Source organism: Prionailurus bengalensis, chromosome E3, assembly GCF_016509475.1.
Source record: "Prionailurus bengalensis isolate Pbe53 chromosome E3, Fcat_Pben_1.1_paternal_pri, whole genome shotgun sequence".
In the NCBI taxonomy this organism is placed as follows: Eukaryota; Metazoa; Chordata; class Mammalia; order Carnivora; family Felidae; genus Prionailurus; species Prionailurus bengalensis.
The window spans coordinates 7,624,169-7,646,177 of NC_057357.1; the positions used below are offsets into that span (position 1 = coordinate 7,624,169).

At 42.9% G+C, this 22,009-nt stretch overlaps 1 protein-coding gene across 1 annotated transcript; it reads right to left on the reverse strand.

The window, feature by feature from the left end:
• Positions 1-1,546: 1,546 nt before the first annotated feature.
• Positions 1,547-18,184, reverse strand: TRIM4 (tripartite motif containing 4). Its single transcript, XM_043561245.1, has 6 exons — positions 17,552-18,184; positions 12,207-12,302; positions 11,308-11,538; positions 6,978-7,000; positions 6,617-6,714; positions 1,547-3,252 (listed from the first exon to the last, which is right to left on the reverse strand). Exons 1-6 carry the CDS (start codon positions 17,942-17,944, stop codon positions 2,669-2,671), a joined length of 1,425 nt encoding a protein of 474 aa, XP_043417180.1. The 5' UTR covers positions 17,945-18,184; the 3' UTR covers positions 1,547-2,668.
• Positions 18,185-22,009: the final 3,825 nt, after the last annotated feature.

Consider the following 22,009-nt stretch of genomic DNA (forward strand, 5'->3'; position numbering starts at 1 on the left):
TGTCAGCCCAAAATATGCCTCTTTAGCATAAAAATTATTTTGAGCTGAAGGCAATTAAGAGCAGCAAACCCAGAAAAAGCTCCCCTTTTTCTGCCTGCAGACAAGATATACATTCTCCTTTTGCTGGAGACAACACCAAAGAGGAATCTGCAAACATTTCCTCCATTAGTTTCCTCACATGCATTTACCTTCCCACACACTGCCGCACCTGGAAGGCTAAGACGTTCCTCCTACGTCCTCCACAAATGTATTGTTCTTTATTAAAGGTACTACGTAAACCAGAATTCTAAGCCTCCACTTTGAGTTGCTCTTCACTTTAGGTTTCTCCTGCATGGTGTGTGCTGCGTGCGTTAGTAAACTGTTTTTCTCTTGTTAATCTGATTTCTTGTCAGAGGCCCAGCCAAAAACTTAAGACAGGTAGAGGTAAAGTTTGCCTCCCCTACGGTAGTATGACAGGGCTCATGAAGCCTTGAAAGAGGAGGAAATGGTCTGGAATCACTGCCACCAAAAATGTAAAAGGAAGTCAAGGGATGAAAAAATAAAGTTTGTTCACCAAGGAGTTCAAATAGCCCACTTGAAGTCAGAGAGCAAGACTGTGTAGCAGAACCAGTCAACCTGGCTCAACAGCCCAGGAGGAGGATGGAGGAAAGGTAGTAATGAGTTTCCCAAGGACGGGAAACGAACAAGGCAGACACTGGGGGAAGTCCTGATGGGCAAGTGTATTTGCTTCCTAGGGCTCTGTGACAAGCCACAAACCAGCGGCTTGAAATAACAAAAGTTAATCATCTCACAGTTCTGGAGGCTAGAGGTCCCAAATCAAGGTGTTGGCAGGAGCATGTTCTTCCGGAAGCTTCTAGGGAAGGGTTCTTCCTTGCCTTTTCCAGGTTCTAGCAGCCCTCAGCTGGCTTGTGGCAGCATGACACCAATCTCTCCCATGGTCATTTTCCCTGTGTCTTCACACGGCACCTCCATGTGCACCACAGATTATTATTACTATTATTATTAGGGTGCCAGTTACATTGGGTTAGGGCCCACCCTAATGACCACATCTTAATTTCCAAATGAGGTCATATTCACAGGTAGGACTTCAACCTATCTTTTTAGAGGACCCAGTGCAACTCCTAACAGCAAGTACTTTAGAAAGTTAAGGAGAATTCAGCAGAAATCACTGAATGAGAGGGTTGCTCAGGCTGAAGAGAAAGACAAGCCAGGATGGGCAGAGACATAGGAGGGGAGGAGGGGTTAGGGAGGGTGCTATTAAATCACTGCCAGAAAGTCTACAGAAATCTGGGAGGAAACACATTAAAATGTTAGAAGTGGTGAAATTACCAATAACTTTCAGCTTTTTATACTTTTTGTATGTTCCAAATTTTCTACCATAAGTGGACAACTTTTACAGAGAGAAACAATCATTATTTTTAAAATAACTACCCAGTTCCTGTCACAATCCTGAGAGCTTATACTCTAGAAAACAAAGATAAAATGAGGGAAAACACATATAAATGGATAAAAATGTGTAACAAAATAAAAACCCAACACGAAGATGTTGCTGGCATGCAATCTGCATTCAATAAATGCTCACAAAGAGCATTACAAAAACCAGAAGCTTACAAAGACCAGAAAAGGGCACAGGCTCTTACCTCAGACTGATCTGGATTTAATCCCAGCATTCCCATTTGCCAGCCAAACAATACCGAGTGAGTTACCCCAAAGGTCTGTTTTCTTACTTGTAAAAAGAGGATTTTAATTTCCATCTCACACCAAGCTTCTGCAGGAGTCGTACAAGAGCATTAATGAAGAGGCCAGAAGTGCAGTGTGAATACTTGGCAAGTGCCTCCCAATGTTTTAGATGTGATGTGAATACCTTGCATACACAACAGTAAGAATTTGACAGATAGAAACATAATCAACACTTGAGGGCGTAGGCATGGTCGGGTGAAAAAGAGTCATAGCCTGGGCAGAGTAAGGGAAGATTCCCTCACTTTCTGATTGGGAGGTATCAGTACTTACTGGAGAGTAGAGGAATTATGTGACTGAGCAGAAACAGTCTACAAATCTGTCAAGTTTCAGGAAAAGAGACCATCCTATACAAAAATGCAACCTGAATTGCCTTGTACACTGAGGGAGCAGTAACCTCCTCTGACAAGAAATTGGGGATTAAGGAAATTCCAACAGTTCAACAATGCTAGCAAAGCCCACGTTCCCTCTTCCTTTCCACTGTCACTGTGCTCTCCTCAGTTCCAAGACAGCTACTAACGTCAGAAGAGGGGCTGTGTCTCCTTAAACACCTCTTTTTTAAAGCTACATGATCTTTCCCCAGAAGCATCTTGGAACATTTCTCATCCCAGCTCACTGGCCAGAATTGCCTCGCATTGGGGAGAGCTGCCTCTCCTGAAGCACAGGGAGGGTGCACACCAAACAGCTCAATAAGGAAGAACCAGAAGAGGAGGGACATGGGGCAAGTGGGTGCTGGAAAGGCCACCAACAGGCTCCACCATACTTTTTGTGCACAGCACACACAGGGAGCTGAACAAGACATCAAATTAGAATCTGAATGGACAGTACTGATGCGCTACCTGGACCAGTATGTACAGAGTGAAAGAAGAGGGCCAAGGGATGCATGTCCCCAGGCTAGGGTACAGGCAAAGATTCCTGGGCAGGGGAAGACTCATTTCCCACCAGTCACTGCTGGGATGACTAAAGATGCTAACGGACTCAACCAAAAAAATGGCCGGAGGCAGATGTGAGGACAAGAGAAAGTGTGTAGATGAGCTCCATCCACGGCGCTATAGAAGGAGATGTCCCCAGCCTCGTGATCTAGGAAAACTCCCACCCGGTGAAGAGCAGGTTCTTGCTTGGTAGGACTTACAGAAAAGCTTATTAGGGGCCGGTAGCCAGCAGAACTCCAACAAATAGCCCAGATTCCCACATGGGGGGACATTTTTGAACTATCAACAATCCCCATGATGTCCTCCCGACATACCCCCACGGCAATCTCCAGGCTATCTCGGCTCTCAACTTCCCAGTAATGTTTCCCTGAAGTGAAAACGTTTTTTCCCAAAACACAGGGTAAGTGCTGAAATCTTTCCACAGACTGTGTGGTCTTCGGAGGGGTCCTCCATCCACTAACATAGCCCCACGCTGAGGAAAACAATGGCCAAGAACTGGCTGATGCTCCATTTTTTACATATCTCCCTTCCTGGGAGAAGACAAGTTTGGGATGGGCCGTGTCTTCAGCTAGATTTACAGCCACTGCAGAGAAAATGAGAGCAGAGATTTATAATGCGACAACTTACCACCAAACCTCCCGAAATGCCCCTCTTTTCCAGCTTCACCCCATCCTTCTCCTAACAAGAACTGTTAGGGATGAGATACCCCACTGCCTCTCAACTGATCCTCAGCTGGGTGTGGCCTTAAGCAAAGTGAAATCTTCGTTTCCCTTCTGCTCTACAAGATTAAGACCTAAAAACAGGGGGCTCATTATTTCATGGCCCCAAGTCTTCACAATCAGCATAAAGTTGGGAAAACACTAACAATTCTGACTTGTTGAATCAGGACCAGACCAAGATGGCTGACAGGCTGGTTCTTTGCCCTGGGACGCAGAAAAGTCATCGTTAGCAAGTTTACTCTTTCCTGGTTCCAGCTGTTCACTGGGAAGCTCCACAGGCCCCTAACAGATCACTCAAAATGGAACTCACTATTCTGTGCCTTTCCATCCTCTTGAGACGAATACCCCTTCACATGCAGACATCTTGTCTTCTGTGTTCTCTGTGGTGTAACAGCACTACCTTCACCCAGACAACTCACACTTTGAAATCTTGAGGTTATCTGACTCCTCTCTCCCTCTGACCTTTGATGGCTTATTAGTCACCAAGTCCTATCAAATCCACCTTTGGAAATACCACCCAGGTTCCTTTCCTCCTCTCTGTCTTCACTGCCACTGTCTTCACTCAGACTTTCAGCACCTCCCACTTTAACGGTGTCTCTAACTTCCTCCCTGGCCTCCCTGCCTCCCAGTTCTCTTCCCTCCCAGACTCTTCATGTCTCTCTAGTTTCTCAAGAGGATTTTTTTAATCAGAAATGGATGTTAGGTTTTGACAAATGTTTTTTCTACATCTACTGAGGTGATCATATAGTTTTCCCTTTTTCAGTTTTCTAATGTGGTGAATTACACTGATTTTTCAAATGTTAAACCAACCCTGCTTTTCTAGAATAAAACCCATTTGGTTGTGATGCATTATCTTTCAATATGTCGTTAGGTTCGATTTGCTAAAATTTTCTTTAGAATTCTTCTGTCTGTGTTCATAAGGGACATTGATCTATAGACCTTTTCTCTCATAATGTCTTTGTCTGATTTTGGTATAATGATAACACAGGCCTCGTAGAATTATTTTTGAGAGAGAGAGACACACAGGGAGACACACAATCTGAAGCAGACTCCACGCTCTGAGCTGTCAGCACAGAGCCCAACACGGGGCCCGAACTCACAAACCGTGAGATTATGACGTAAGCAGAAGTTGGACACTTAACGGACTGAGCCTCCCAGGTGCCCCTGGAGATTTCTTTCTTAAATGTTTGGCGAATTCAGGGAAATATGATGTCATCTTTATTTTTCCATTGTAAGTAACGTCCTTTTTCTCTTCTTGCTTTGGAAATTTTCTCTTAACACTGGTTTTGGTGTAGTTTCCATCCTATTTCTTATTCTCTAGGGCTTGCTGAGCTTATGCGATCTGTGGACTTAGGGTCTTCATCAAATTTGGAAAATTTTTGGCCATTATTTCTTCAGATATTTTTTCCTATCTCATCCCCATCCTGTTCATCTATTCAGGGACCCCAATTACCACATGTAAGGCTGCATGATATTGTCCCCCAGCTCACCAATGCTTTTTTCATTTTGTAAGGTTTTTTCCCTGAGCATTTCATTTTGTAGTTTCCACTGCTTCATCTTCAAGTTCACTCACCTATTTCTCTGTAATATCTAATCACGTATTAATCTCAACCAGTGTATTCTTTGTCTCAGTCACTGTGGTTTTATCTCCAGAGGTTTGATCTGGGATTTTTTAGATCTTCCACGTCTCCAAATGCCTCTTTACAGGATAGTTATAATAACTGTATTATAAAGTCCTTCGGAGCTTATTTTAATATCTGGATCAATCCTGGTCAGTCTCAATCGATTATTTTTATTATGGGTCATGCCTTCCTAACTTTTTGCATACCCGGTAATCTTTGATTGGATACCAGGCATTGTGAACTTAGATTGTTAGGTACTCATTTTTAAAATTCTCATGGTTTGTCTCAGGATAAAGTTACTTGGAAATAATGTGATCCTTTTGGGTCTTAAGCTCATGACTTTTAAGGTGGGCCCAAAGCAGTACTCAGTGTAGGATTAATTACTCTCTACTAATGAGGCAAGATTTTCCCAGGAATTAGGAGTTTTCCAGTCTGGCTGGTAGGCACAGGCATTGTCTAGGCCCTGTGGGAGCACCAGGAACTGTTCCTTCTAATCATTTTGGAAACGGCCTTCCTCAGCCTAAGGTAGTTTTTCACAAGCATATGCTAAGCATTACTCTGCTGAATACTCAGGGGGCACCTCCATAGATCATCAGGGTTCTCTCTATAGACGGCCCTCTCCTCACCAATACTCTGCCCAGTACTCTGCAAGTTCTCACTGCTTTGTTCTCCCTGGACTCAACCCCATTCCTCAGCCTGGCTCCACCTCCACTACCCCTCCCTGCAGTAGCCTGAAAGCTCTTTCAAGGCTAGAGGCTGGAGCCATCATAGAGCTCACCTCATTTGTTTCACATTTTTCAGGGGTCCTTGGCCTGCACTGCCTGATATCCAGGGTTGGAAAACTGTTCTCTTCATGTACTGTATGTGTTTTCTTTTAGTTTTCTTAGTTAGCTAAGTTTTAGGCTGAGGAGTAAATCCAGTCCCCATTACTTCATTTTAGCTGGAAGTAGACACCTACCACACGGAGATGTGCACGTGAGAACCAGCTATGTAGTTCTGACAACACCTATGTGCCTTGGTGCTTCCCTGGAGATCCAGTAAGTTTATCTTCAGACTTTCCTATGCTCATCTTCTCAACCTCAGCTCCTGCCTTTTCCCACAATGCACCTTATGGTTTAGTCACATTGGATACCCTCCCCTCCATTTCCTCCACACCTTGGCTCACACTGCTCCCTCTGGTTACATGAATATGCCTCCATTTTCTACTTGGCAAACTCCTACTCACGCTTCAAATCCCAGATCAATGTCACCTGTGTGTGAACCCCCCCCACTTCACCCCCAACAGAGCTCTTTCTCTGTACTTCCATATTTTATTCATACCACCATAAACAGTAGATCCCACTATGTTACAGTAAGTGATATGGGTCTGCCTCTCCAGTTTGCTTAAATTCTTAGGCCTTTTTCTTTCTGTATCACTGGCACCTTATAACCCACAGTATATGTTAAGTAAATGCTTCTTGAATGAAGCACATATCTATGTATTCCTAAGTAGTTTTTACCACTTTTCATGCTAGCTGTATGCTCTGTTTCCTCTTTCCTTTCCAGGCTTTTCTCATTGCTTATTCTCTTATTTTAACGATTTCTAGGGAGCTCCAACCTTGCTCACCTTGGAATCGCTTCAGCATTTCCTTCATCATGGGTATCTTGCACACAGTCTTCACTGTTAGAACTTCAGGGGAATAGTTCACATCCTGGTTCTCACTCCTAAGAAAAGTACAGAGGGTTGCTCTTCTTAAAGGGGATAACTCAGGCAGCCAAGACCCCCAACTCCTGAGGAAGGTTCCAAGCCCAAAGCTCACACCACCACTCTCCCATTCCCCCTTGCAAAAGTCAACAGTAAAATCCCTCCTCCATGGACTCCCAGGGTGTGCCCAGACTGTTCTATGGAGCCCAGGCCTGTTTCCCCTCTCGTCAGCGTGTATCTTTACCATTCCACTCAGGCCCCATAAGAAAGCAGCCGCTCATACCTGGTCAACACATCTTTTGGATTCTGTGAAGAGAAGAAAAACATAAGTAAGTTATGCCCCTTCCTCCTGAGATCTGGTACTCAACTTCGGGAGCAGGTATTTTTCTGTCAACCGCTTTTGTCAATGTCATGTATGCTCTCATGCTGCCAAAGCCAATGGACTGATACATGGAGTCTTTTTCTTCATGTGATCTCTCTGCACCATCTGACAATGTTAACCAATCCCTGAAACCCTATTCTTTCTCCTTTGCCACCATGACACTAACTCTCTCCTGGCTTTTTGCCTACTTCTCCATCTATTCTCTTTCAGACACAGACATTAACAAGTGTTGCTTGAGGATGTGGTAGGAACATAAAATGGTTCAGCCACTTTGGAAAACAGTTTGGCAATTTCTAAAGAATTAAATATAAATATATGACACAACCCAACAATTCTGCTCCTACTATCTACCCAAGAGAAATGAAAATATATGTCCACACAAAGAATGTCAGGCAAATGTTCACAGCAGCATCATTCCTAATAGTCAAAAGGTGGAAACAACCCAAATGTCCATCAACTGAAAAGAGAAACAAAACGTGGTATAGTCTACGATGAAATACTATTCGGGGATAAAAGAAAAAAAAGGAATATAAATACAATACTAATATATGCTATAATACGAATGAACCTCAAAGACATTATAAATGAAAGATTCCATACACAAAAGACCACATTATTATATGACTCTGTTTATATGGTATATTTCAAAAAGGGAAATCTATATAGTCAGAAAGTAAGTTGTCTAGGGGCTGGAAGCAGGAACAGAGATTAACTATAAATAAGCACAAAGTGATCTTACTGGGGTGATGGAAATGCTCTAAAACTGGACTTTGGTAAGGTTTCCACAACTAGGGAAAATTATAAAAATCACTTATTTAATGATAAAAAGTACACTTTTAAGTGTATGGGTATATGTATGGGTGAATTATAAGATATGTACATTACACCTCAAGAAAGCTTTAAAAAAAAACAACAAGTGTATCAAAATGGTTAATTACCACATGAAAAAGTGCTCAACCACATTAGTCATTTGTAAAATTCATCTACCCTTTGGAAGGAGGAAAGGGGTGCTGACTGAGGGCCTGAGCTAACATTCTACACCATTCAGCTAAAAGTAAAGAGCTGACAATTCTAAGCACTGATGATCACACAGAGCCACTGATCTCTCTCACACTGCAAGTAACAGTGTAAACTGATACAATCACTTTGGAAAACAGTTTGGAATCATCCGTTTGGAACCAACAGATGCCCTGTGACTCGGAATTGTTTTCACAGGTACATAACTGACAGAAATGTGGACACATGTACACCAAAAAAGACATGTTCATAACTGCTTTTTTGTAACAATAAAAACTAGAAACAACCCAAATTTTGCTAATAGTAGAGTGAATGGTATTTTTGGTATATTAGTACCATGGAATACTACAGAACAGGGCCTTCAACCTGGCACTATTAACATTTGGGGCTGGAAAAGTTTTTGCTGGGAGCTGGGGGGGAGGTGTCTTCTGTGCATTATAGGATGTTTAGCAGCATCCGTGGCCTCTACAAGCCAGACGCCGATAGTAGCCACCCTCACGTTGTGACAACCAAAAATGTCTCCAGCACTGCCCCCTGGGGGAGCAAAATCCCTCCTGGTTGAGAAGTTGTACACAGTGATGGAAACAAATGTCTGCTGCCACCTACGACAGCCTGGGTGAACTTCACAACATAATGTGGAGCAAAAGCAGCAAATACTGAAAGAGTTATACTCAGAAACAGACAGAACAGTGTGAGAAGTCTGGAGGGAGAACACCCTCAGGGAGAAGGGAAGGGGTGTTGACTGGGGCACGCAGCGGGCGCCTGGCAAGCTATTCATGTTCTATTATGTGACTTGGCTGGTGGTTCCATGGGTGGGTCACTTGGTGATAATCTGTCAGGTTTATGATTTATGCATTTTTCTCTATGGATGTTATACCAAAATGTTTTTAAACATGTTTACTTTGTTATGACAGTAAAAATGATGTTGCCCGAATCCATGGACACAAACAATACTTAAAGGTGAAAGTATAGTTTAAAAACATTTACCAGCAGGGGCACCTGGGTGGCTCAATCGGTTAAGTGTTCAACTCTTGATTTCAACTCATAGCTCATGAGGAGATCAAGCCCTGCATCGGGCTCTGTACTGACAGCACAGAGCCTGCTTGGGATTCTCTTTCTCCCTCTCTCTCTGTCTCTCTGCCCCTCCCCTGCTCACACACACACACACACACACACACACTCTCTCTCTCTCTCAAAATAGATTAAAATAAACTATAAAAAATATAAATAAATAAATAAATAAATTTACCAGCAAACAAAAGGGTCAATGTAGATGAACTAGGCATGCCAGCTCCAGAGGCTGAGAAAGAACTATAGAGCAAACCCAAGAACTAATAAAAAAAAATAATAACAAAAACAATAAAGCAGATATTAATGATTTCACTGCATTATTTGTAGTGGTAATAGTGTTGGGGCAACCTGGGTTTCCAACTTTGGAAGAAGGAACTGACAAAATGTGGTAGGTAGACACGTGGGTTCAACGTACTGTATAGATAGCAACAGGAATGGATCTTAAAACATAGTACCTAAGGGGCGCCTGGGTGGCTCAGTTGGTTAAGCGTCCGACTTCGGCTCAGGTCATGGTCTCACAAGTCGTGGGTTTCAGCCCCACATCGGGCTCTGTGCTGACAGCTCAGAGCCTGGAACCTGCTTCAGATTCTGTCTCGTTCTCTCTCTCTCTCTATCTCTGCCCCTCCCCCTCACACTCTGTCTCTCAAAAATGAATAAATGTTAAAAAAAATTAAAAGAAAACAAAAACATAGTGCCTAAGGAAAGAAGCAAGAGATGGAATGCAGCAAGATTCAATCATTGCATAAATTAAAAATACATAAACCAAAGCAATACTGTACATTGTATAAGAACACATTCAAATGAAAAGATAAAAATTAGGTACAACAGAATTTTTTTTCAATATTTCCATAGTTCTTTTTTTTAAGGTGTCTATACAGTTCTAAGAAGAAAAGAAGTGAGTTATAGGCTAAAAATGATGAAATAAAGGAAAAATAGATGGATAAGTGAATAGATTAGTAAAATAAGTTCTCTTAGGCTGAGATTCTATAATCCAGTTCTGTCTTCTTTAATCATTTCCCTACCGTTGCACTTATATTGGCTGATATATATTTTGTAAGTATTCTGCTGGTTCATGCGTATCTTTGAGGTTTCAGATTCTGAGTAGATATTAAACCTCTATTTAAAAAATTGTTCCAATGTGTTATTTCAAAGATTCTGCTGAATATACATTTGGATATGTAACTGGAACATCGTGGCTTAAGCAAGCTGTAAAAGTTGTAGACAATTCTTGGAAATCATTACATTAACATAAGCTATAATACCCTTCCCCTAGCAATTTCTTGCTGAAAATAACTGGTGAGTGGGTCCATGTGTCTCTCTTCCTTAAAGGTAGAGCAGAATGTTGTATCCTGGTGAGGAAAAAAGAGTAATCGCAGACTGAAGCGCTCTTCAACAATTCTTTCCTCCTCAGTCACATGATGTGGAAGAGAGATTCTGAGGGATCTAAGACAGTTACAAATATTGGATCCTATCCAAAAACTTGCTGAGGATATAAAGGTAAAGATTATATAATAAACTGCCTTAAAGTCCCAAATCTAAGTGCTAATGAATTACTTTTTTTTTTTAAGGAGGCTTCATGCCCAAATGGGGCTTGAACTCACAGCCCTGAGATCAAGAGTCACATTTTCTACTGACTGAGCCAGCTAGGCGCCCCTAAGTGCTACCAAATTAGAATTATAACTTTTTAACAGTTGCTAGATATTAGAAATTATTTAAATGAATATACCTATCAAAATCTGAGGCTAAGAGCAAAGTTATTATCAAGCTATGATTATAATGATTAAAAATTAGTAAGGAAGACAAATTTATCTTAAAAAATACTGATACAGTTATCTCCTTGGTGATTGTAGGTTTGCTTTATTTTACTATTTTAACAAAGAGTCATAAATGTATAAGTAACATGAATGGAAAAGTCTTAGATGTGCTTCAGACCCGAGGCAAACCAAGCGAACCTGGGTATCTCCACATCACCTGAGCTCAGCATACCTAAATGTTGCGTTAATTTCCTCTGAATGGTGAATCTTTGACTCTTTAATTGTATAGTGACAGTAGGAACACAATTATCAACAGAGAGAACACATTTCCTCTATTAAACCCACTCACCAGGAAAGACAAGAGGGAGTTCAGTGTGTGACTGTCTCACCTGCAGCAACTCCAGGGTGGGGCTCTGGCTCTTCCTCCCGACCTCTAAGATGAGCTGCTTCAAGGAAGTGATCGTCTGATGGAGCTTTAACGTGTTCTCATTCTGTTTCTTCTTCGTCTCTTCTTCTTCTTTGCTCAGTCTCTGAAGAAACAGTTGCTCTTCTTCGGCCAGGAAGTGGTGCAGCTTTGCAAACTCTGCACCGAATCTCATTCGCTGGTTCTTCATCTTCTCCTGCGGCCACATGACACTTGCTCAGTCCTTGTCCTGCCCTTGCTCCTAAATTCCATGCACGTGACTCCCCAACAGTCCATGGCCCCTCCATCCCAATCACCTCCTCCAGAAAGCCCCTGCCCACCCTCCACAAATTCCCGCTAATTTATTTATACTCACTTGGTATCTTTGTACTGGCCTGTATAGTATTAGTTCATTCTTTGTGACACTTGAGGCTCTACTACTGACAGCAATGCCTTGTTTGTGTACTTTTTAAACTAAAACACACTTTCACATCTATTACTTAGTTTAGCCTCCAGAATACCTACTGTTTGGTCTCATTAAGCTTTAGATGTGCTTCTGTGCGTGCGCATCATGCCTCCCAACTAGACCAGTATCTCTGAAAGCAAAGTCCATTTACTTTCCACGATGCCATGGACTCAGACCACCCATAACCTAGGGAGTATATTTAGGAAAAAGTGGGAAGGAGAGGGGTACCACCCTAGAGAGATGGGGATGAAGTATGTGGTACTGCCATCGCCCAAAGCCACAGGTCAGTAGAGACACACACTTCCTGATCTATCACCTTATCTGCAAGGGGCCTGACCACTCTTAACATCACGAAAGCTCCTCCCAACAATACCGAAGGGTCTCAGGGGCAAGAAAGGCTCAACCGATTCTGCTATTACCTTCCACTCAGTAGCATTTTTCACTTCCATGTCCTGCAAATGCATGGCTTTCTTCATCTTGGCCGTCAGACTACACTGAGTCTCAAGAAGTTTCTCCTGCCAGCAGAAACACGTATCAGAAAGCATCTCTGCAAACATCTTGCTTGTTCAAGAGCTGAACAGGCAATGAGATTGAGAAAACGTTGAAGACAGTTACAGAATTAGGCATAAAAAGTATTCTGATCTGAAATCTTTGCAATACTCTATAGAGCCTGCCTATTAAGTTGGCAAAAAATGAAAACTGTTAGAGGCTTAATAAATACCTTGTACTGGTGAGGGAGGCCTCTGACACTATAATAGTAGGAGACTTTTATAAAAAGGTGCCATCCTTTTGAAGGGCAACTGACAGGATTTAAAACCATCTGAAATGTGCATAATCCTACTTCCAATAATCTGTGCAACAAGACACTAGCAAAAATAATATGTATAGGAATGTTCACTGCAGCAGTATTCATTATCCATTCATGGGGAATTATTAAATAAATTATGGTATATTGATACTCTGTGCCAATCTCAGGTAGCTCTCTCTCTATATTGATGTGTTTTATTAAGTAAAAAAACTACACTGTAAAACAATAGTATTGTGTAATTCTGTTTTGAAAAGAACAAATACACATGTATCTGTGCATGGATGTGTGCATTTAAATAGAAGAAAAATCTGGAAGAACATACACCTAAAGATTAACACTGGTTATTTCTGGGGAATAGAAATGGCTTGGAAGTTTGGGAGGGTGGGGACTAAAACTTTTATGAATTTCGGTCTTGATTTTAGAATTTAACAACCTGAATGAGCTATTAAAAAGTAAAAGGAGTCGATCAGCATTAACAAAAATGGCTGTGGAGGGGCAGCACCTGGTAGCATAAGGTCAGCCATGACCTCAGACAGAAGCACACGGGTTAGACACACATGGGCGCGCGCGCGCACACACACACACACACACACACACACACACACACACGAGGAAAACCAGCAAGAACAGATGACCAAATGGCTGTGAGAGGAAGGAGTCCAGATTTTGCCCCTGGGTTCTGGCTTGACAACTAGAAGGACTGTGGTCTATTTACCAAATAAGGAAATACAGGGAAATGAGCAGTATGTAAATGGAAGGGGGGGAATTAAATTCGACTTTACTAAATTGAGTTTGGAGGGGGGGGGGGTGTCCCTGATGAGTACAGTTAACAGTTAAGGGTCAAGAGATCTGAGCTGCAGAAGTAGACTGAGGGGGGAGGGTTAGAGCACAGGCAGCAGGTGCAGCCAGGGTGTGAGTAAAATCCCCCAGTCAGAGTCTATCAAGAAGGCAATACAGGCTGGAACAAGGAACAACCACACTTAAGGGGTGTGCAGAGGACAAAAACCCTGCCAAGAAGCTAAGCTGAGTGGTGGTTGGTGAAAAACCCAGAGGGGATGTTTTCTCATACACCAAAGGAAGAGAAAATTTAAATAAAAACCAGTGAATACCGTCAAATGCTGAAGAGTGGCCTAGGGCAGCTTTCTGGAAGTGTGAATATGTGTCAAAATAAAAAGCTCAAAGGAAAAAAAAATGAACAGAACTAAGAAATAAGCAGGGCAAGTTTTTTTTTTTCTTCCCTAGGAGAATAATGAAAACCAGTCGGTGTCACTTTTCTTCCCACACTTACAAATGACAATGTCTACAGCAAAATGAAGTCATTGGAAAGAGCGACACCACCAAAACTGGTGAAGGTGTGGAGCTGCCAGAGCTCCCCCACGGCCACATGGTGCTGGTGGCTGTGCGAAACAGAACCACCACTCTGGGGAAAGGTCCGGCGTCAAACTAAGCATACATCAATCCCAGGCCCAGCAGTACAACTTCTAGATACGGGAAACATGAAAGTGTGCATCTATAAAAATACCTCTATGAGAATACTCATACCAGCTTTATTCATAAAAGCCAAAAACTGGAAACAGCCCAGGTATGCAGTGATGGAAACATGGATAAGCCAACTGCGGTATGTTAATAAAATGGAATACGACTCAGCAGGAAAAAGAAACAGGCTACTGATATGCACAAAATGGGTGAATCTCAAAATCGATACGCTGGGCAAAAGGAGCCCATATAAAGGAGTACAGACTATTCTTCCCACTTTCATGTTTGCTTGGAAATTGCATAGTGAAATGTTGGAGGGGGCAGATGAAGCTAGGTTGCAAAGGGATTCCATTCACATGAAGTTCCACAACAGGCAAAAATAATCGTCAGTGCAAAAAGATTAGAACAGTAGCTGGGTTGGGAAGAGGGAGCAGATTAACTGGGAGAGAGGATGGAGGAGCTTTCTGCAGTGATGACAATGTTCTTTTTTTTTTTTTTGTCTTAAGATTTAAGTAAGCACCACACCCAATGTGCAGTTCGAATTTACAACCCTGAGATCAAGAGTTACACGCTCCCCTGACTGAGCAGCCAGGCACCCCAGTAATCTTTATTGTCTTTATCTTAAGAAGGGCTTAGGGTGCCCAGGTGTATGCATTTGTCAAAGCTCAGCAAATGTACACTAAAGACATGCATATTTAATTATATTAAATGTGACTTCAAAAACCACCACTAATGCTAAATGTGGTTGGTTGGTGGTAAGCATGCTAAAGTATAGGAGGAAGTGGACTATCTGCAATTAACTTTAAATGCCTCAAAAGGAAACAAGAATTGATGGATGCAGAGAACAGACAGATGGATAGATAGGTGATAAACAGAGTAAAATGCTAATGGCAGAACCTAGATGTGGGTATACTGGTATTATAAACTTCGTCAAACATTCATGTTTGCTTGGAAATCGCATAGTGAAATGTCGGGGGGTGGATAAAATTAGGTTGCCAAGGACTTCCTATAGTTCTGTTATACGTCACAAAATCACCTGTGTTATTTTCTTTCTTACACTATGCTTTCTAATATTATATAATCTACTTATTTCCTCTAGTTGTTAAATAGGTATATAATCCTGCTATTTGGAAAGCTATTTCAAGTAATTTTATTCCTTTATCAATTATACAACTGCCACTCTGTAATCACTGCCAACTTCGATGTATATGGGAGGACTGCAATCAGATAAGTAGTTCTTTTGAATGTGATCAAGATTTTTTTTTAAGTTTTCACTTTTGTTTAATCATGAAAAAAATATTGGGGGGGGCGCCTGGGTGGCGCAGTCGGTTAAGCGTCCGACTTCAACCAGGTCACGATCTCACGGTCTGTGAGTTCGAGCCCCGCGTCAGGCTCTGGGCTGATGGCTCAGAGCCTGGAGCCTGTTTCCGATTCTGTGTCTCCCTCTCTCTCTGCCCCTCCCCTGTTCATGCTCTGTCTCTTTCTGTCCCAAAAATAAATAAACGTCGAAAAAAAAATAAAAAAATATATATATATTGGGGTGCCTTGGTGGCTCAGTCAGTTAAGCATCCATCTTCAGCTCAGGTCATGATCTCACGGTTCATGAGTTCAAATGTTTATTTATTTTTGAGAGAGAAAGACACAGTGTGCGAGTGGGGGAGGGGCAAAGAGAGGAAGACACAGAATCTGAAACAGGCCTGTGTTTAAAAATAATAATGAAAAAATGTTTAAAATAATGTTTTAAAATATGTTTAAAAATGTTTAAAATGTTTAAAATGTTCAAAAATAATAATGAAAAAATATTTTAAATAGAATTTTTCAATTTTTAAAAGCCCTTAACAATTCCAGTATTTGTGAATTATCCTGTATTGCTGGTTGTATTCCAAGATTCTACCTAAGTCTTTTTGAATCCTACTACAATTGAGATCTGAAAAGGGGCCCCTGAATGAAAATAGTAATTCCAGGGAGATTAGAAAAATCCTTCCCTACAATAACAGAAACTGCCAGGAGGTGGCAGGAGGGCAACACCAAGCAGTTCTCCAAACTTAACTGCCACCTTCCTCTCTCCCTCTACCCTCCAAAAATACTAAGCAACTTCCAGTCCTCTCACATTGATCACATGCCATTCCAAGCAGCCATGCTGAATATGCTGTTCCTTTGGCCTGAATATCCTCTCCTTTACCTATCATACTCACCCTTCAAAAGTGAGTTCATGTTCAACTCCGTGAAGCCATTTCTCCTCAGACCTTCCATGTACTCGATACAAACTTGAATAACTCACTTACATACTGAACTTATTGGTCTACATGCTTATGTACCCTACAAGACAAGGCTCCTGTCCTTCTTATCCATTTATGTCCAGATTCTAGAACAATGCCTGGCCTACAGTAAGCATAAATAAAGGTTGCTGAGTGAAGGGGTGGATGTATAGTTCATAGTGCTACTTTGCATATTTCCTGTTTGTAGTCAGTTAATAAAACTGTATGGCATTTTATAGTTTACAAAATACTTTAACTTGTATCATTAAACTTGTGTTTTCAACCAGTACTTACTAGATACCAATTCTGTTGGAGACCACTGGAGTTACACCATCAGTATAGAAGGGGGTAGGGCTACTCTGGAAAGGATGATGAAGGAAGGTCTTCAAGCTAAAAGCTAAAAAGATGTAAAGGATGGAAGGTGTGGGTAGAGAAAGAGAACAGACTTGAAACAAAAGAAGGCAGTGTGGCTGGAGTAAAGTAAGATAAACTGCTTTATTCCAACTGAAGCGCCTTAATCCATAAAATAGGCAGGACAGATTAATCTCCAAATTCAAACAGTAAGTGATTTTTCCCAACTGATGAAGGAAGCTAGTATCAAATCCCGGCCTCGCACTTCAAGCCAGGCTTTTCCCAAATCATCAGTTGTCTATAAACCCTGTAGATATACACCTGCACTGTCCAATACACCATCCATTAGCCAGGTGAGCACCCAAACTGTGGATAGTTCGAATTGACATGTGCTGTAAACGTAAACACAGATTTCAAAGTCCTATTACGAAAAACGTAACTAAAATGTCTCACTGATCACTTTTCATAGCGATTGATGTCAAATGATAACACTTTGGAAAACTGGGTTAAATAAAACATATTATTAAAATTAGCATCACCCGTTTGTTTTAACCACTAGGAAAGTTTTATTACATCGTGTTTCTATTGGGCGGCACTGGTATACACCCCCTCGGTATGACTGTCTTAAACTAGGAGATCCCAAAGGCCAATACTTTGAAAATTCTATGCAGACCCTCCCCATCTCAGTTTTAACCCCAACTCTGAGATCTGTGTGTCGCTTAATTTCTTCGCACAGGTGGTGGGGGGCGGGGAAGGTCGTACTTCCAATGGGCATTGCAGCCACCTCGTAGGTCTCTCATGACAATGGCCTACGACAAGACATGACAATGGTATTCCGGGAATACCGGCAGCCCCGCTCCGGCCGGCTCACCCGGTAGCTGGCGAAGGCCTCGTCGATGGGCGCCATGGTGTGCGTCTGGTGCTCCTGCGACTCCCTGCACACCAAGCACACGGGCCGCTGGTCGTCCTCGCAGAAGAGCCGCAGCGCTTCCCAGTGGCGGCCGCACAGGCCGGGGGGCACGGGGCCCTGACGCCGGCGCCGCGTCTTCTCCGTCAGCCGGGCCAAGGCCCAGTTGGGCCGCAGCGCCGCGGGCGCCGACGGCTGCCGGCACTCGGGGCAGGGGAACGCGCCGCCGCCCGGCGCCCAGCTGCGGTGCAGGCAGCCGCGGCAGAAGTTATGGCCGCACTCGATGGACACCGGGTCCTCGAAATAGTCCAGGCAGATGGAGCAGGTCAGGTCTTCCTGGAGGTCTTCGGCTTCCATGCCGATTCTCCGCCCCCGGGTCGGGATCCGACGCGAGGCGAGGGACTGCGGGCGGCGGGGAGGGGAAAGTGCCGTCCCTCCTCCGGGGCCTCGGGACCAGTCCCGGCGCGCGCTGGCCAACCGGCGGCCCCTCTGCGCGCGCCGCGGGGCCCGAGCGCGAGCCCGGCAGCCTCGGGGTTTCGGCTACTAGAGGGCGCCGCGGGGCACGACGGGACGCGGGCTGCCCCTCGGGCCAACAATAGAGATGCGGAACTTGCTCCGGGACGCCTAGAGAGGACCGGAGGAGCCCTCGCGAGCCGAAGCTGGAGGAGCAAAGCGAGGCGGCGCTAAGGAGTTTGGCCTGTCCTTCACGTTGGAGAGGTGAGTTCAAGTTCTGGCGTCCTTGGCGAGCTGCAGTCGGGCGGGCGTTCTGGGAGTGCTGCAGCGCCAGGGCCTGGGGTGAGCGAGGTCTGTGCAGCTGGGCGTGGAGTGGGGGCGAATGAGGCGCCGGGCCAGTTTAGGCTTGCTCTCCCTGAAGTCCGTTCTTTACATTCAGCCTTCATTCTTGGCCTCCACCCTCAAGAGCTAGTCGAGTTCTTGGAAAGGCAGGATTTCCTGCTGCCCCCGCGAAGCCCACCTGCTCTCCTGGTGTTGGGTGAATTGGAGAGCCAGTATTCCAGGAGGGGAGCAGGAAAAGGGAGCGTTTAGCCGCACACGAGCTAGTGGGGTGATAACTGGTCGCCCTGCCACCCTGATTTCCCTCTCTTTCTTCCCAAGCACCCGAGACAAACACCAGGTAAAGGAAGCCCATTCTTTGAGCATGGGACACGTTCACCCAGCGCAGATGGGGCTTCTAACAGTTAAGTCAGGGTAAAGAATCTCGGGTTAGATGATCTTACCCACATCGGAGACTTCCCACCGGTGTCTTCGGTGGTTCAACTCCTAGGAGGTCTGTGGGTATGGGATGCGCTAAGCCATCTTGGGGTGATCCGCTGAGTGGCTGTTATCTAAGATGCTCGAAAAGAGCAGATCCTGTAGCTTCAGCCCCAGCTGCGGGAGCCTGAGGAGGTCAAGACCAGGTGCCAAAACAGTGCCTGGGGAGTGGAGCTGGAGCTGTCATAAGGAGGACATTATAAAGGATCTGCTGGGACCAGAGAGTGGGTGGAAAAGAGATCAAGTTTTTTAAGTGGGAGTGATTAAGATTCAGAAGCATGGATACATCCCTTTTGGTATCCAACTTGTAGTACAGCAACCATTTTTCTACCTCAAGAAACATCCACTGAGGCTTTCAACAAGCAAAATGCTTGCCTATTTCAGGGAATTGTCTGTTTCCCTTCATTGGATTTTTTATTTTATTGTTGTCTATTCCTTTTCTTATGAATGCAAGTTTAAAATTCTTCTTGCATCCCAATATCAGATACTGCCTTTCCCATAATATGCTCAGTCAGTAGTTACCGAATGTCCAATTAAATGACTTGGAAAGGGGATTCCTGTGATCCGTTTTGGGATTTTTGACAAAAGCCCAACGGAAAATCTACTTTTTTAAATGTTTAAAAATATATAAATAATAAATAAATAAATAAATAAATAAATAAATAAATAAATGTTTAAATTACACAACTAATGAATGCATTTTCTATGAAAATTAGAATACTTTATTGAGAAGGAATCTGAGTCTTAGTATGGACCAAGAAGAAAGAAATGCTCTCATCAGTTATTGATGTTTGCCATGAGTGTGATATAAGTGCGTATGTGTCTATATGTCTTCCTGTGTACCGAATGACAAACATAAGGTCCCATGACACCTTAAGGTTCTTATGGCTTCTATCCTGCCATATGCCTGAGATAAACTTCCTTCTTTACTGAAAATAGTGAGCCCCGCTAACTTGCAACTTTATTCATACGGAATTTCAAGCGACCCCAAGGAGCCAAACAACCTTGAAAAGAAGGATTCACATTGCCCAATTTCAAACCTTATTACAAGGCTACAGCAATCAAAACATGTGATACCAGGGGCGCCTGGGTGGCGCAGTCGGTTAAGCGGCCGACTTCAGCCAGGTCACGATCTCGCGGTCCGTGAGTTCGAGCCCGGCGTCGGGCTCTGGGCTGATGGCTCGGAGCCTGGAGCCTGTTTCCGATTCTGTGTCTCCCTCTCTCTCTGCCCCTCCCCTGTTCATGCTCTGTCTCTCTCTGTCCCCAAAATAAATAAACGTTGAAAAAAAAAAATTTAAAAAAAAAAAAAAAAAACATGTGATACCAGGATAGGGATAAACATAAAGATCAGTGAAATAGAATTGAAAGTCCAGAAATAGTGCCATACATCGACAAGCAATGGGTTTTCAACAGGGATGCCAAAAACCATTATATGGAAGAAAAATGGGCTTTTCCATAAATGGTGCTGGGAAAACTAGATATCCATGTGCAAAAGAATGAAGTTTAACCCTTATGCCATATATAAAAATTAATTCAGAATCAATCAGACCTAAATGTAAAGCTAAAACTGTAAAACTCTTAGAAGGAAATGCTGGTGTAAACCTTCACGATCATGGATTAGGCAACGATTTCTTTTTTTTTTTTTTTTTTTTTTCAACATTTATTTTTGGGACAGAGAGAGACAGAGCATGAACGGGGGAGGGGCAGAGAGAGAGGGAGACAGAATCGGAAACAGGCTCCAGGCTCTGAGCCATCAGCCCAGAGCCCGACGCGGGTCTCGAACTCACAGACCGGCGAGATCGTGACCTGGCTGAAGTCGGACGCTTAACCGACTGCGCCACCCAGGCGCCCCGGCAACGGTTTCTTAAATATGACACCAAAATCACAAGCAACAAAAGAAAAATTGATAAATTGAATTTCATCCAAATTAAAAACTTATGCATCAAAGGAGACTAACAGTGAAGTGGAAGACAACCCACTGAATGTTGAAAATATTTGGAAATCATATGTCAGATAAGGACCTAGGAGCCAGAATATATAAAGAACTCAACAAAAAAAAATACAAACAACCTAATTTAAAAATGGGCCAAGGATGAGTAGACCTTTCTCCAAAGAAAATATACAAAGAGTCCATAAGCACATGAAAGATGCTCAACATTGTTTGGGAAATGCAAATCAAACCACAATGGGATACCACTTTACCTCACTAGGATGGCTACAGTTTTAAAAATCAAATAAGAAAGAAAAGAAGAAAACAAAAAGAAAGAAAATACCAGGTGTTGGCGAAGATGTGGATAAATTGGAACCCATTTATACATTGCCGCTGGGAATGTAAATAGTACAGCTGCTGTGAAAACAGTTTGGTAGTTCCTTAAAAGGAGTTACCATATGCCCCAGCAATTCCACTCTTAGGTATTTACCCAAGAGAGGTGAAGACATATTCACACAAAAACTAGTATATGAATGTTCATAGCACCATTATTCATAATAGCCAACAAGTGGAAACAATTCAAAAGTCCATCAACTAAAAATGAACAAAAAATGTGTGGTGAGCTATACAATGAAATACTAAACCATAAATGGGAATGTAGTACTGATTTGTGCAACATGGGTAAACTTCAAAAACATGGTGCTGGGGCACTTGTGGCTCAGTCAGTTAAGTGTTGACTTCAGCTCAGGTCATGATCTCACAGTTTGTAGGTTCGAGCCACACATCAGGCTCTGTGCTGACAGCACTGAGCCTGCTTCTGACTTTCTGTCTCCCTCTCTCTCTGTCCCTCCCCTGTTCACACTCTCTGTCTCTCCAAAATAAATAAATAAACATTTTTAAAATAAATTTGCATATGTTTATAAAAAAACAAACAAACATGGGCTAAGTGAAAGAAGCCAGTCCCGAAGACCATATATTGTATGATTGATTCTATTTATATGAACAGTCCAGAATAGGAAAATCTATATAGAGAGAAATTATATTTGGTTGTTTATGTTTGTTGGGGGGGGGGGGGAAGCATGGAGGATTGTGGGTAAAAGCTAAGGATAACAGGGTTTCTTTCTGAGTTGATGAAAATGTCCTAAAATTGTATTAACAGATGTGCAATTCTGTGACTGTACTAAAAGCCATTAAATTGTATGCTTTAAATGGGTGAATTATAT

Excerpts from the sequence above, each read along its gene's own strand:
- TRIM4 (XM_043561245.1), bottom strand. The coding sequence starts at position 17,944 with ATGGAAGCCGAAGACCTCCAGGAAGACCTGACCTGCTCCATCTGCCTG. Across the intron at positions 7,001-11,307 it reads CCACCCTGGAGTTGCTGCAG|AATCCAAAAGATGTGTTGAC; the intron begins GTGAGACAGTCA and ends TTCTCTTCACAG. Across the intron at positions 6,715-6,977 it reads CCAAAAGATGTGTTGACCAG|GAGTGAGAACCAGGATGTGA; the intron begins GTATGAGCGGCT and ends TACTTTTCTTAG.